The sequence below is a fragment of the Gallus gallus genome, chromosome 1, assembly GCF_016699485.2.
Source record: "Gallus gallus isolate bGalGal1 chromosome 1, bGalGal1.mat.broiler.GRCg7b, whole genome shotgun sequence".
Classification (NCBI taxonomy): Eukaryota; Metazoa; Chordata; class Aves; order Galliformes; family Phasianidae; genus Gallus; species Gallus gallus.
The window spans coordinates 25,126,025-25,139,295 of NC_052532.1; the positions used below are offsets into that span (position 1 = coordinate 25,126,025).

General features: G+C 38.0%; 1 protein-coding gene and 1 long non-coding RNA gene across 4 annotated transcripts in view; one reads left to right on the plus strand and one right to left on the minus strand.

Annotated features, from left to right (window-relative positions):
- Positions 1-7,033, plus strand: part of LOC121106667 — a 76,723-nt gene extending 69,690 nt beyond the window's left edge. For both annotated transcript variants that reach the window (XR_005839438.2, XR_006931610.1), the window contains one exon: positions 943-7,033. This is a non-coding gene — a long non-coding RNA (uncharacterized LOC121106667). The remainder of the gene's footprint in view (positions 1-942) is intronic.
- Positions 1-13,271, minus strand: part of MET (MET proto-oncogene, receptor tyrosine kinase) — an 88,022-nt gene that overhangs the window by 46,857 nt on the left and 27,894 nt on the right. For both annotated transcript variants that reach the window (XM_015279209.4, NM_205212.3), the window contains exon 3: positions 6,933-7,124. In XM_015279209.4, coding sequence (XP_015134695.2) covers positions 6,933-7,124 — 192 coding nt within the window. The remainder of the gene's footprint in view (positions 1-6,932; positions 7,125-13,271) is intronic.

The following is a 13,271-nucleotide window of genomic DNA, read 5'->3' on the forward strand; positions in this document are numbered from 1 at the left end:
CTTCAAATGGAATATTAAAACAGGTGTGTTTCTTAAACAGTTATTTGTCAGCAGGAGCTCATGTTAATTTGACTGTACAGATTTTGCATTATGCACTGTTATTTCATATTTTTTTGGGGATCATCAAGATACTCTCTTTACCACAGAAAGAACTGTTAAAAGTTGAGATACAGGGATGAAAGTATCACCTACATAGATTTTGCCACCGATTTCTGCTGGTTGAAAAATGACAAAATGGGAAGATTTGCAACAATTCACATTCTTATAAATGCATGCATGCATATTTTGCATTTAGCTTGAACACTCCAGACTGCCAATATTGAAAAGCCAGGTGAATTTCTGGTCCGCAAAGGCAGAACAGGAGTGGGCACTGAGTAGGACAGCTTTTGCAATGACTGCCTGTATCCCATCTCTCTTTCTTCCTCCTGGCTTTGCCTGATTTAAAGTTCATGCTCATAAATCTCTAATCTCCTTGCACTTGCTTCCAAAAGGGCTTGCCACTTGCACTGGTGGGTTTTATTACAATAATATTTATCTAGGAGGAAGGGAATTAGGTCAGAAGAAGTTTGACCAGTTCAAAGGTGAAAACGGCTTCCATTGTGCTGTGGTATAGATGAGCTGAATAACTGTGCTCAAAGATGCACAGCTCTGTACTCCCTTGCTCTGTATCCAACCATTTTGCTAATAGGCACCATGGCTTTGAGCCTCAATTCCTGAAGCAGTGAGGCTTTGCCATTTTGCTGTTTACAAGAGGAGAGCAATGCTGAATGCCTGGCTCTCTTGCTGAATTCTGGGACACAATTTTCCAAGCGCTGAGTGCAGTTCCAAATAAAAAGCAGATGTGATTAATTTTTCTATACTCATTTCTGTAACATGCATTGTGTTGCTTGGCATGTAATCTATGAAAGCAGCTATGACACATACTGATTTTTCTCTTTTCAGGGAAATGAGATGTGTGTGTTATAGTTTGGTGGTGGTGTTTGTTTCTAATCATATGTATTCCTGGGAAATGAATGCGACTGTCAAGTGTTCTGCACTCGGATATGAAAGCCAACAGACTTCTGCTCTGCACGTGAAAATTTCCCAAACCATTGATCTGCATGAGCTGAGTCCCTATGCTTCATCAGACAGAGTGGGGTGCACCAAATGAAAAGATAATGCGACAGATGAAGGAAATCCAAAAGGAATCTCTTCATCATTCATAGCATGATGTCACTGTCACAGGATACTGTGGAGGGCAAAGCAACATGTAAATTCAAAAACCAATAAGCAGAATTAATGGAAAAGAATTCCTTTATGGACTATTAAAAGACTATTAAGGACTATTAAACACCAGGCACGGGTGCAATTTCCAGCTCAGGAAATCTCTGGGCCACTGAGTACCAGACACGGAGACTACTGGGAGAAATATTGGTCTGTCCTTTTACTTTCCTCATACATCTCCCCTGTATGTCCTGAAATCTTCATTCAAACCCCATACTTCCTTTCTTAGCTGAAAAATCTGGCTAAAAATACTGAGATGTAATGGATCTCTAGAAAAAAAGCTTCCTATTTGTTATTGCTTTGTATCAAACAAGTGCAGAGAGGCCCTGAGGAGGGTGGGCGGCTTGTCATGCGGGATGTTCTCTATGCCAGCAAGGACTATCTATGCTAGCATGTTTTGGTTCTCATGCCCCAAGCCATATTCAGTCCTGAAGCTGCTCAGACGTGACAGTGTGTGACCATGCCTTGCCAACGCTTGGCTTCTCAGCTAGCTCTGGCTCATATCCAGCCAGACTGAACAGGACTGCAGCCAATGAGGGACTGACTGCATCTCAGGGTGCGTGTAAACCCATGGGAAGACGCTCTTACCTCCAGGAACAACAGAATTGACACGCTACTGTCCCATAGAGATGAGGGGACACCTGGAGGAGATCCTCACCCCTTGCATAGCCCAGTGCTACCCCACTCTGCACTGAGTTTAACTCTGAGAGTCAGGAAGTCCCTAAGTGATAGGACACTACTGCCAAAATTGCACCTAAAGAGAGTTGTTACTCATAGTAGCTGTGAAGCTTACAGTGAAGACTTTTCCGTCCTTTTTCCTGAAGCGGGGAACCAACAAACAGTGCATTTGTTTGAGTTTGACCTCAGTGATGTCAGCTTCAGGTGTGTGGAGTGTATGCAGTGCTCTGCTTCCAAACAGTGTTATGCTGAAAACCAGCTTCTGCATTCATCAGAGGTATGAGCCTCTTGTTCATTGTTAAGACCAAACTGAATGTGAGCTTTTCAGGATCTTTTAAAACTTTCCCATATCCCACTCTCCCAGAGCTATCAGAGAGACTTCCCCTTCCTGAAGAACTTTGCTCTTTTCTTCATTACTCAAAACTCACTCTCTGAAGCAATATAACATCTCAGGAACAAACAAACAAACAAAAGCTTCACCTTGGAGCTGACCAAAACTATAAGCATAGATTTTATTTCCTTATTTATTTGTGACAAACTATAATTTCCCTGAAATACTGACTGGTAATAAATGTGTCTTTTCCAGTTCTGAAAGTATCCTTAGTGTAATATCTCTAACTCAAGGGGGTAAGACTGGTTTACATCAGCTGTAAATCTGATTCCACAGCTATGGGAGTGTGACTGTGTGCTGTTTTCTAATCAAATAACCACTGTGAAATACCTGATTCACTTTGCACCCAACAGCTGTACTTTCAGCCTCTGTTCCCAGTCACACTCTGAAAACAAGCACAATAAGAAAGGTCGAAACAGCTGCAACTTCTCAACAGAAAAAAAAAGGAGGGAGAAAAAAAGCTTGTTGTCAGGCTCTAGCTTAGGAAGGAAGTAAAACCATTTTTCTTATCCGTCTCATGCGTGTCAGCTGTCTTAGAAAAATTATTACTGTTCTGTGTTGTAACAGAAACTCCACAATATTTAGTAAACTACAAACTCCAATCTATTCATGGCCAAATAAAGATTTAACATTTCTGATGCAGCCAAAACATGCTCAGTATGTCAATGGGCTGCAATTATGCTCCAGGAGAGCTTTGGAATTCACCTTCCGGCCCCAATTGTCTTCCTTAAAAGAGCTCATGAATCTTCTGCGTTTGGACCATCTAGATCAATTTGATTTTAGTTTTAGATTTTGGCTGAAAAAATATACGTTTAGTAAAGGAGGCTGCATTTCCTTTCCAGTACTAGTTTATTAGTGCTTTCCGGAGCTGTTAAAGAGCATAATTCTTTTTAATCTAAATAAAAGCACAAGCAGAAAATAGCAGGTGACTATTTGCTGATTGGGTAAAGCATAGCTGCTTTTGCAATCCCATTATTTTTGTTCCTCTGATACTTTTTTTAAAGAAGCAAAATACAGGCTATTTTCTGATAAATGCTGGGTCATTAGCACAGCCATAGGCTTCAGTGGAATCACTTGTAAAGATTCAGTGTGATCCAGCTCTAAATACATCAAAAACCTTGAATCAGCTAGCCATCATCTACAGGAGGAAAAATTGTGTTCTGAGAAACTATATATTAAACCTTCTCCTGACTTTTGCAGAAATGCTTTTCTTTAAGTTCGTAGTAAACAGAGAAAAAAGAATGGAAATGGAAACAGACTCAGGGATGAGGCATTGGTAGAAAGGCAAAAAGTGATGATCAGAAGATAGTGTAAAAGAAGATAGAAAGAGAGCAAGAAAAACCACAGAAAGAAAAGGAGGATCAAATGGTTGATTACTGATTGAGCGTAAGCAGGTGAATGTGAGAAACTTTTTCAAATAATTTTTTCTTGAGTTGAGTGTCAGTAGTTTGCTTCTGTACCTATGGGTGCAGTTGCCAGAGACAGAGGTACTGTGCAACTATTAATCTCATGTATAACTGCTAGTGCTGAAATCTATGACACAGACTAAATTGTCTAAAGATAGACTTGAAATTTAGTACTTCAAAGAGGACCTAAATACAGGATGAACTGCATTCATTAGAAGAAATCCATATTTGAATATATATTTTTTTCTTTTTCTTTTAGATAGTTTCTATGAAAATATGAAGATGTTAATACAATATAACCTGTTGTAAAACAGGTTCCCTGATAGACAGAACCATGCAACTCATTTTCTCTGAAAGCAAATCTCTCTGAACAGGTATGGTCAACTCTGAATAGCTGCAAGTTACAAGTAGATTGTACAAGAAAATCCAGTATTTTCCTGTACAAAGAGGTAAATATGTTAGGGCAAATGACGCACTGTGCAAAAGGTAGGTGTGCAATAAGGGAAACAACAGAGGATCCCTTGCAACACATAACAGAAGCTTTGTGAATAAAACAAAAAAAGAACAATTAAATTTCTTCACTAAAAAGTATGGGGAATTGACTGGGATATTGTTTTGATGAATTAAGTTACTGTTAGATTATCCTGACTTTTTAATCCATTTTACTTCAGTAGTGTTAGTTTAATGTCTCAGTATTTAATGATTTTCATCTCATTGCAGTTAATAGCTATATTTCCATAGAAACACTGAAAATCTACTTTTGTTGGGCATTTCCTGATGAACATGCTTGAAAGCACTTCCTAGATAACTGTAAGTGTTAAAAAAATGAAAGATTTAATGGAAGTGAGCATTACATTCTGCAAAAAGACACATCTGCATCCTAGTGACCTACTATTCCTTCCAAGACCATTTAAAGGAAATAAAAAACACTAAGGATTTTACTTGGTGATGGTGTCATTAAAGCTAGTTAGTATGCTTATTCTCCTGGTGGTCGCACCAAACTCTCAAAGAAAGAGCTCGTTCTTGTTACGGTATAAGACCAATGATAACTTTCCTCTGTAACTCAAGCCAATCTAATTCAATGATGAGAATATTTCTGCTAATGGCAATATGCAGTTTACACAATAGCCTTTCTTTTGATCTGTAGTTGAACCTGGAATGGGAAATGTATCCCGGAAATGTTTTAATTGTTCTATGAATTGGGTAAATGTCTGAATGAAATGTGTGGTTCAGGACTTGAATGAATAATTTAAGGAATCTTGCAAATAAAAATAATGCTGGCTTGTGCTTTCCACCAAAGCTCCCTAAAAGCTTTGTGACAGACAAAAACAAATGCAGTGAGTAAGATAGTGGTTGTTACTAACTGTATTTTTTAGATAGGGAAATGCCTTCGGAAAGGTTAAACAAATTGCTCATGTTCACTGTGTGAACCAGTATCTATGCTTAAGAGCAGAGCGTAGGTTGCTCCTGTGCTTAGCACGTAGCTCTTAGCATTTGCCTTTCCTGCCTTAAGACTTCCTGCAGCTTACAGATAACGAGGCTGTCAAAGGAAGTTCAGGCAAAACTGGCAGGGTTGTCACTGAACATTTTGTTAAATTCCTATCTGTTAGAGGGAAAGGAGAAATGTAATTTGCTCTGATTTTCTCCTGTTTTCCACCTATCTTTTGTGGAAAATTACTTTGACCTCCCGCTTTGCAGGAGCACAACAGACTGTGCAGTAAGGGACAGGTTCTGCATCCAGTCTGTGCAGAAGGAAGTAGTTGGAGTATTGGCTTCCCTTTGACCAAAATAGGCGCCAACTGTGGGTTAATAAATACTGGAAACAGTATGCACACCTGCCTACTGGGTGTATTAAGGACAGAGAATGAGGGGAAGGGAGAGAAGAAAGAGAAAGCATGTTATTTAGACTATCTGATGACTTACACCCTACAAAGATTGTTATAAGAAGGTGCAGTGCCCAAGTGTTTTCTAATGGAAGATTGTCAGAATGAGAAAGCTGGAAGGGCACAGCAGCTCATGATGGCCTTCTTATTCAGTGTAATTTAACAATGGTTGATGGATAGCGCTCCTATCGTTGATGACTCATCAGCCCACGGAGTAAGGATATTCAGACTGCCAACAGTTCAGGACAAATAAAGCTGTCCGAATGAAAAGGATGTAGATACTTGGATACAAGAGGAATCCAGACATACACACCCAGGCTGGACCCTGTGGCAGCTCTAGAAGCCAAGCTCTCCAAGGTGGTCACTGCAGGTTAACACTGCTTGAAGTGATATGGGTAGATAGAGGCAGCCCTCATTGCTTTCAAAGTATTTTTTCCTCTTATGTGTGACTGACAAACTTCAAAAAGACTGTTGGCCCTACGGGTTTAGACTTATTTCATTATTCACCTACAAAGAAGGCACGCAGACTAGTCTGCCTACCTAGATCAGTTATGCACTCAGTGGAGGGAGACAGATTTCATGAGCATAATTTACCACTTATTATGGAAAACGTCTTTTAGGGCAGGAAGAAATGCTGTCCAAAAGAACAGTGTGAAGAAAATGTCTTGTAAAATCTAAGATGCAATCAGAGATACTTGTAAGCATGTAGGGGAAGAAGTTAATCTCAATTCTTCAGCTGTGAGTCATAATCTCATATGGGTACAATAGCAAGTAATTTGGTGCCATAAAAGTGGATCAGTATCTAGAAACAACTAACGCTCCTGTTTCTGCACAATAAGTTGTCTGGGCATTTTACTTTAAATTAGGTTTAATCTGATCTTCTAGATCAAATGACCTTATGAAGCACATGTCTGAAACAGTTTGAAGAATCAGTCATTCTTTTAGACCTTCCTACCCCCAGCTGGAGTTGAAGCATATTCAGTATGCATGTAGGACAGAAAGTGCAGTTTATTTTCCTTTGAAAGAAATCTAGTTTGTATGGACCAAAACAGATCTCTGAAGTTAACCAGATGGACTAATTGGAGACTGTAGTGGAATTTGATCCAGAACCATTGCTCCAAACCACAAGTCCCATGTGAACGTTTAAAATGCCGAGTGCTCCATTAGATGCTTTGTTTATGTTCCAGAGGCTCTATTTTGCTCAGCAATTTGAATTTTCTAACACCCTGTTAAACTGGATAATACTGGTCCTCACTTTTCTCTGTTCTGCAAAACTCCAGAATGTTTTTTTAGCGTGAAGGTAATATTTACCTGCATGAAGCGGCCCTCTGAAGTTCCCAGGTTGGCAATGGTAAGGTTCCCTTTGGTGAAGACAGATATCGAAGTTAACAGGATGTTGTTGAACTGGCCCATGAACAAGTCAACCCTCTGCAAGGGAGTCGTAACTTCTAAGCGGTATTCATCATCTTGTGCTCTGCAGTATGAAGCATTTCTTGAAAAAGCCTGTTAGAAAATGAAGTACAGATGAGTACTGTCTTTATGAGTAAGAATAGATCTTTGTCAGAGTGAAGTCATTTAGCGCAAATGCATTTGACCAAAAGTATTTTAAAACGTTTCAAACTTAATTGCTTCATCAGTTATGGTGTTCCTTGAGGAAGGCAATGACTTCTTAACATTATGGGAATGTTTCTTTTAACTTTTTCGTTCTGTCTGTTAGGAAGAAGACCATAGGGTCTTTATTTAAACAGATGATGTATGTATAAGAATACATATCAAAGTATCTTTTCTCTTAGTGAATTCCATAATGCTTCTTCAACAGGACTCTCAGAATTCTTTGATTGCAGAGCCTGACCGATAACACACTTGTTTCTATAACACTGATTCCTAGAAAATGATTCTCTAAAACACTTTGCTTTTTTTCCCCACTTTTCTTTTCTGCATTAAAATAAGATTTTCCAACATTTTTCTTTTTCTGTTCTATTTTTCCCCACATTTGTTTCAGTAACAAGGCAGAAAAGAAAAAGATGAAGAAAGAAGAAGGAGATAGAGCAGGAAAAATATGTTTCTGATTGTGTATTTTTATGAAACTAAGGTTGAAGCCAGATTTTTATAGTTACTTAAGCTGTTATATTGATCATCTATTGCTTATGCACTATTTTGTCCAATTTCTGTATGTCTTGAGTGAACTATAATAGTTGCTGTATTTGCAGGATTTTCTTTTTCAGTTTGGCAACAGAGAATACATGTTTTTAATTTTCACTGGAAAAATTCTTGAGGAGTACACTTTAAGAAATCTCTAGAGAAGAATATAACCTGCTGTTCTGATAATTCAATCGTAATCTACTAACTGAAAATTCCATTACTATTGATAGTACATCATCTGTTTTGGAGAATTTGTACAACTAATAACCAAGAACCCCCTAAAGAATCTCTAACAAGTTTAAATTTGGATGTCATCTAGTGTATTCCCACTGTAGCATACTTTATGAATAAACATGAAAGAAGATTATAAAGGATCTTATGATGATTCCCTCTGTCAAAATCAATTCAGAACTAGGTTTTTCATGATTTTGTATTGATTTGTAGTTACAAACATGTTTTTTAAATCCTTTTAAAAGCTTGAATTAAGCCTTTTAAAGACAGAGTCTTTCCACTACACTCAACAGATTTGGATCTTATACTTTATGAACAAGTAGGAGTAAAATTTTATTTTTGTATTTTCTTGATTTGGATGATTTTCCTTCTACTGTTTATAATCAAAGTATTATGAAAAAGAATACAATTAACCCAGAATTTCTAGTTGGTTAAACACTGGTGAATTCTGGAAAAAGAAAACAATGCATTGAAAATGCTACTAGCAAACTGTTCATTACAATGGTTCGGTCCTTTGCTGTTAAATTGTTGTATTTCTGAACTGTGCCCAGCAATAGTAGTGGCCAGTGAAGTTTCCTATGATTTCTGGAGGTTGCTTTCAGCAGTAGAGCCAGCTTTTCTCCATGTGTCTTGCCATTTTACTGTATCATTTATGTAAAACCCTGCATAAGACCAAACAAGCACAACTGAAATCTCTATACACGCTCTAATGATACAGAAAGAAGGCATCCAGATTAGACCTGATACAGCAGTCACTTCAGTTTGGTTATCCACATGCTAGAGTGTTTTCTCTATATGTTTTGATATTAACTATCAGTGTATGTTAGGAAGTCAACTAATACTTTGCATTTAAGCACACTGAACATTCACTGAATACATATTTTTAACCCAGTATTTGACATGGTTAAATCATCACCAGTAGGCAAATTTAACTTTTCTTTGTTTTGGCCACCAAACAAGCTAAAGGCTTTGTTCTTTTGCACTCATATCCTATCCAGTTGAAAAATATTTCTGAAACATCTGTGCAAAGATTACTCATACAATGAGTATGAATAGTTCAAGTGCAGAAAGATGTGCACTTTTCATGCTTTTTGAAGTAATGCAGGTTTCTGAGTTTACCCTCCGCCACCTTGGGACCTCTGCTCTTTGCTTTAATTCCTTTCCTTGCATGAGCAAAAAACAACTTTGGGGATGATGTTTCTGCTCTAACCTTAAAAAAACACTTCCTCCTGTTTGCTCATCTCAACATGATTGGAATATCCTCACCCTCCTTGTGAAGCTCTGTTCAAACTCATTTTAACAAGTGGCTAGATTTTCCTACTTGCCTTGACACCTTTCCTAGCCTCCCTGAAGTCAGTTCAGCCACAAAGTCATTTCAGCCTTCCTCAGAGATGTTGTAATTTTGGGTATCTGCCCAAGAACCTTCGGACTGTTCCACATATGGCTCTCTTACAAAACCTGGTGCTTCATGGACCAACCACAATATAAGGTTAGCTGTTCAGAAAATGCAAATGTTTTGAACCCTGAGAAGAAATAGAGAGATTAAAAGGCTACTTAGAAAACTATAGAAAGATTGATAACATAGAAAACTTCAGCAAAGAAGCTGCTTTAAATTAACTCTTTGAAGATTGAATCTCTCTCTCTCTCCCTCTCTTTTTCTGAGTGTACACGTAAGTATCCTCTTGGCTGTCAATGTGGAAAAATAACTGATGTCAGATGATGCACTCGGGATACTATGCCAAGTTCCAGTGACAAATCACACAAATATTGAAATGGACGATTAGAGCACGGGTAAGTGCTTGGGTTGGGCTATACTGCCTCTCCTGTATTATGAGAAGTGCCAGTTGCACATGACTCATAGCGAGGACTTTGTGAAGCTACTGTAGGTGAGCCACTGAAATGCAGCAAGGTGCAGGCACGTCCTGTCTTTTGTCCACATCCAGAAGGGTAGGACATAACATACACTATCTTACTTGTTCATAAAAGTTTTGATGTTTCAGGATTTATCCTGGTCTTGGTCCAGGGAAGACAAACACATCGAAGAAGTCTCCAGAAATCTTTGAGCTGGGCTATCAAAACCAGTTGCTGCTTGGCAGTTAGCTGATGATTTACACCATGATCAAACTTAATATTTTGGACACAGCTGCGCATGTGAAACTGAAAGTGCAAAGCATGGAGAAAATCTTAAAGCCACTAAGGAAAGTTATTGTCAGTGCCTTGTATCTAGTCTAAAAAGCTAGACTCAGGGACAGAAAGTCTCAAAAGATTTAACCAAGGAATTTTGTGAGCATTTCTGGCATTTGCAGCAGTGTTATTTGGAGAAACAGATCAGTAAGCATTTCTCCAGGCTGGTCTTTCTAGAGCTGGCCAAAACCTCTCTTCTCATTTAAGTGCAGTGCTCAATTAGATAGTGATAATATGTCTTGATCTGATGCTTAATGTCTTGAATAAACTAGAAATTAATGACTTAATCACTGCAGAACATCTCATAATGTCTTGCAAGCAATTTGGAGGACATCATTAAAATTTAAATTTAATTTGACAAATTGGAGAAGTGGACTGAAAGTAATAAGATTTACTAGTGTCAGTTGTAAAATACTACATTTATGAAGGAGAATTCAAGTACACTGGAAATAGGTGGGAGTCTTTTTTCCCACTGGTTAGTTTATATGACTTTTTACTTATTGGCTCCCAGGAATCAAATTACTAATATCAGCTTTAGCTTCATGCTATAGGTCCTGGGAGTCTCCAGGAAGGGAAATGGACACTCAGAAGTGCCTACAGCATTTCTCTGTTGAGCATTTCTATGGTTTAACATGGATCATGGAGAAAGGAGATACTGCCAGATGAGCTGGAGCCTGATATCCACAAATGGCAAAATCCGTTTTCAATGAATAACTGCTATAAAGGAAATGAATGGATGATTCTACATAGCAAATTGATTCCCAAGCCAATTTAAAGTCAAAACAGCGTATGAAGACATTTAGGAAATCACCAGCATAGTTCCTTATATCTTATGCTATGGAGGTCAGTGAATCAAGATGAATAAACTGTGTTTATTCTGAAAATTGTGTTTTCAGGAGTGTATTCTCTCATATACGAATATATAATTTTGAAGAACTTACATGTGTAACAGGCTGAGCAGCAATAGTAACTGCGAGGAAAACAAAAGAACCTCTTCAGATTTTTCTCTCTCAATTTTCTTGAGTGTTCCTAGCCAAAAAAGTTTTGCTGTTTTGCAATGCATCCAAATTTTCTGGGTAGTGTACAATATCTCTCTCCGGGTGAGAAACGCATTTGATCACTCTGTCCTTCCATATGAAAGACAAGAAGTAAAATTCTGGCTCCGCTAACTTCAGTGAAGCCAAGATATTGCCTGTAAAGGGTGAGTGACTTGATCAGCATCATGCTGGATGTCTATTAGAAGACTAGATTTGGAACTTGTACCATCTCTTTTCCATCCCCCAAATTAAAAAATGTGAGGTACGTTATGAACCTGACTTGTCTATTGTTATCTGTGAAAGGAATTACTCTTTGGATTTCATAAACCTCTTAAATCTTCCCAACTGTCACATATCTGTCTCCTTAACTTTGAACTCAGTTAGGGATGACTACCAAGATCCTTGGTTTCTTGAAAAAACGAGGTGAGAAGAAAAATAACCGTGACAACCTTCCTGGCCTCTGTGCCTTTTTCTGTCAATTCCCTTGGCAAAGGGACAATCTACCTTCTCCTTTTCCATGTAGTTTCACATCATAGTTGGTCAGATGGAATAAAGCACAAGGGAGAAAATTAGACATATATACGTAGCTTTCTACGCTGATCCCATGGAGGAATATTTTTTCCTCTGCAATTTGCAAGAACAAAAATTTGTGAAATTGACCCAATTTCACTACTAGCAATTCTAAAAAGGAATGGTCACATTTGTTTTTCTCACTGGACACAATTGTCTCAATTCTTTGATTATGAGGACAATGAATGATCATACAAGGAAAAATTATGGACATTTATTTTTTGTAAGTAACTGAACAGAGAAGAATATCTTGTGAACAAACTTCAGTGCTGTACAGTGAAGCCAGTCAGAATGGAGGAATATGAGAAACAAGTTCTTCAGATGCAGCACTTCAGCTTTTGCCAAGAATATAAACTGCAATTCTATAGTCAGAATTGTCACCTGTTAGATCATCACAACAGCAGTGTGAATTCCCAAAACTTGCTGCTGCATTTCCAAGAAGCAGCTATGTGTATCTAAACAGGGACATCCATGTAGCCATGCTAGTTGTATATACACTTTAAAAGCGGGCTGAATATACAATGACAGCAGTCTTCATTGGCACCAAGATTACCAAGACCGTATTCTCTCATTTCCTTTATTAGATATTACCAGTGACGAGCTTTGGTCTTTCATATTGAACTATTGCACATATTTATATCGATGAGTTCAGTATATCCTTGGAAAGAAGTATTCCGATAGATGAGTCAGCTATTATTTGCAGTATGGACCCAATGAAAACCATATGGGAACAGTATGCTGTGCACAGCCCATCTGCTGCTCTCACAGCCCAGGAAGACATCTAATGTCCATGTTAATGAGGCAGTGGTAGGTAGTAGATAGCTTACTAGGTACATATGCCCATCTTCTTCAAGAACTATTCTGTCAAGCAGCTACCTAATATCCATGTTCTTGGGAGGAGGAACAGAAATCATTCAGAGTTCACATCACAAAAATGTATTTTAAAACATATCATACAAAAAGTGAAGTGAATTTTAAGACATAGTTTTGCAAAGCAGAATTGTTCTTGTGATAATAAGCAGGGGAAAAAACAATAAAAAATGGAATGAACCAGTTTCACTAGTGGGCACACATTTATCACCAAACAGCTCCTACAGAAGAAGATATATGGTGTTTCTGGTCACTTCATGAGAGTGTAGGTGTTGAGAACTCAGACCAGTGTTGCCTGAGAACTGAACACATCTATGGTAGGGGACTGGGTTCTTCTGTTTCTAAGAACTTCTGCTGGGGCACTGAAACATAGCTTTACATGGAAAAAGAGCTTCTTCCTCTTTTTGTTTTAAACAAAGAATTGTTTCCCTCTTCCTTCCTCTTCTTCCTATTATTCCTCATGTATTTGAATGTAATTCAAGTTGTTTTTTCTTTTTTTTTTTTTTTTAATAAAATACGGGGGAAGTATGTTCCCTTTCTGAGAATAAAATTTCAATTCTCAACTGCAAAGTAAGAGACTTGAAGAAAAAGCAAGATAGAAACAATTAAGCAACCG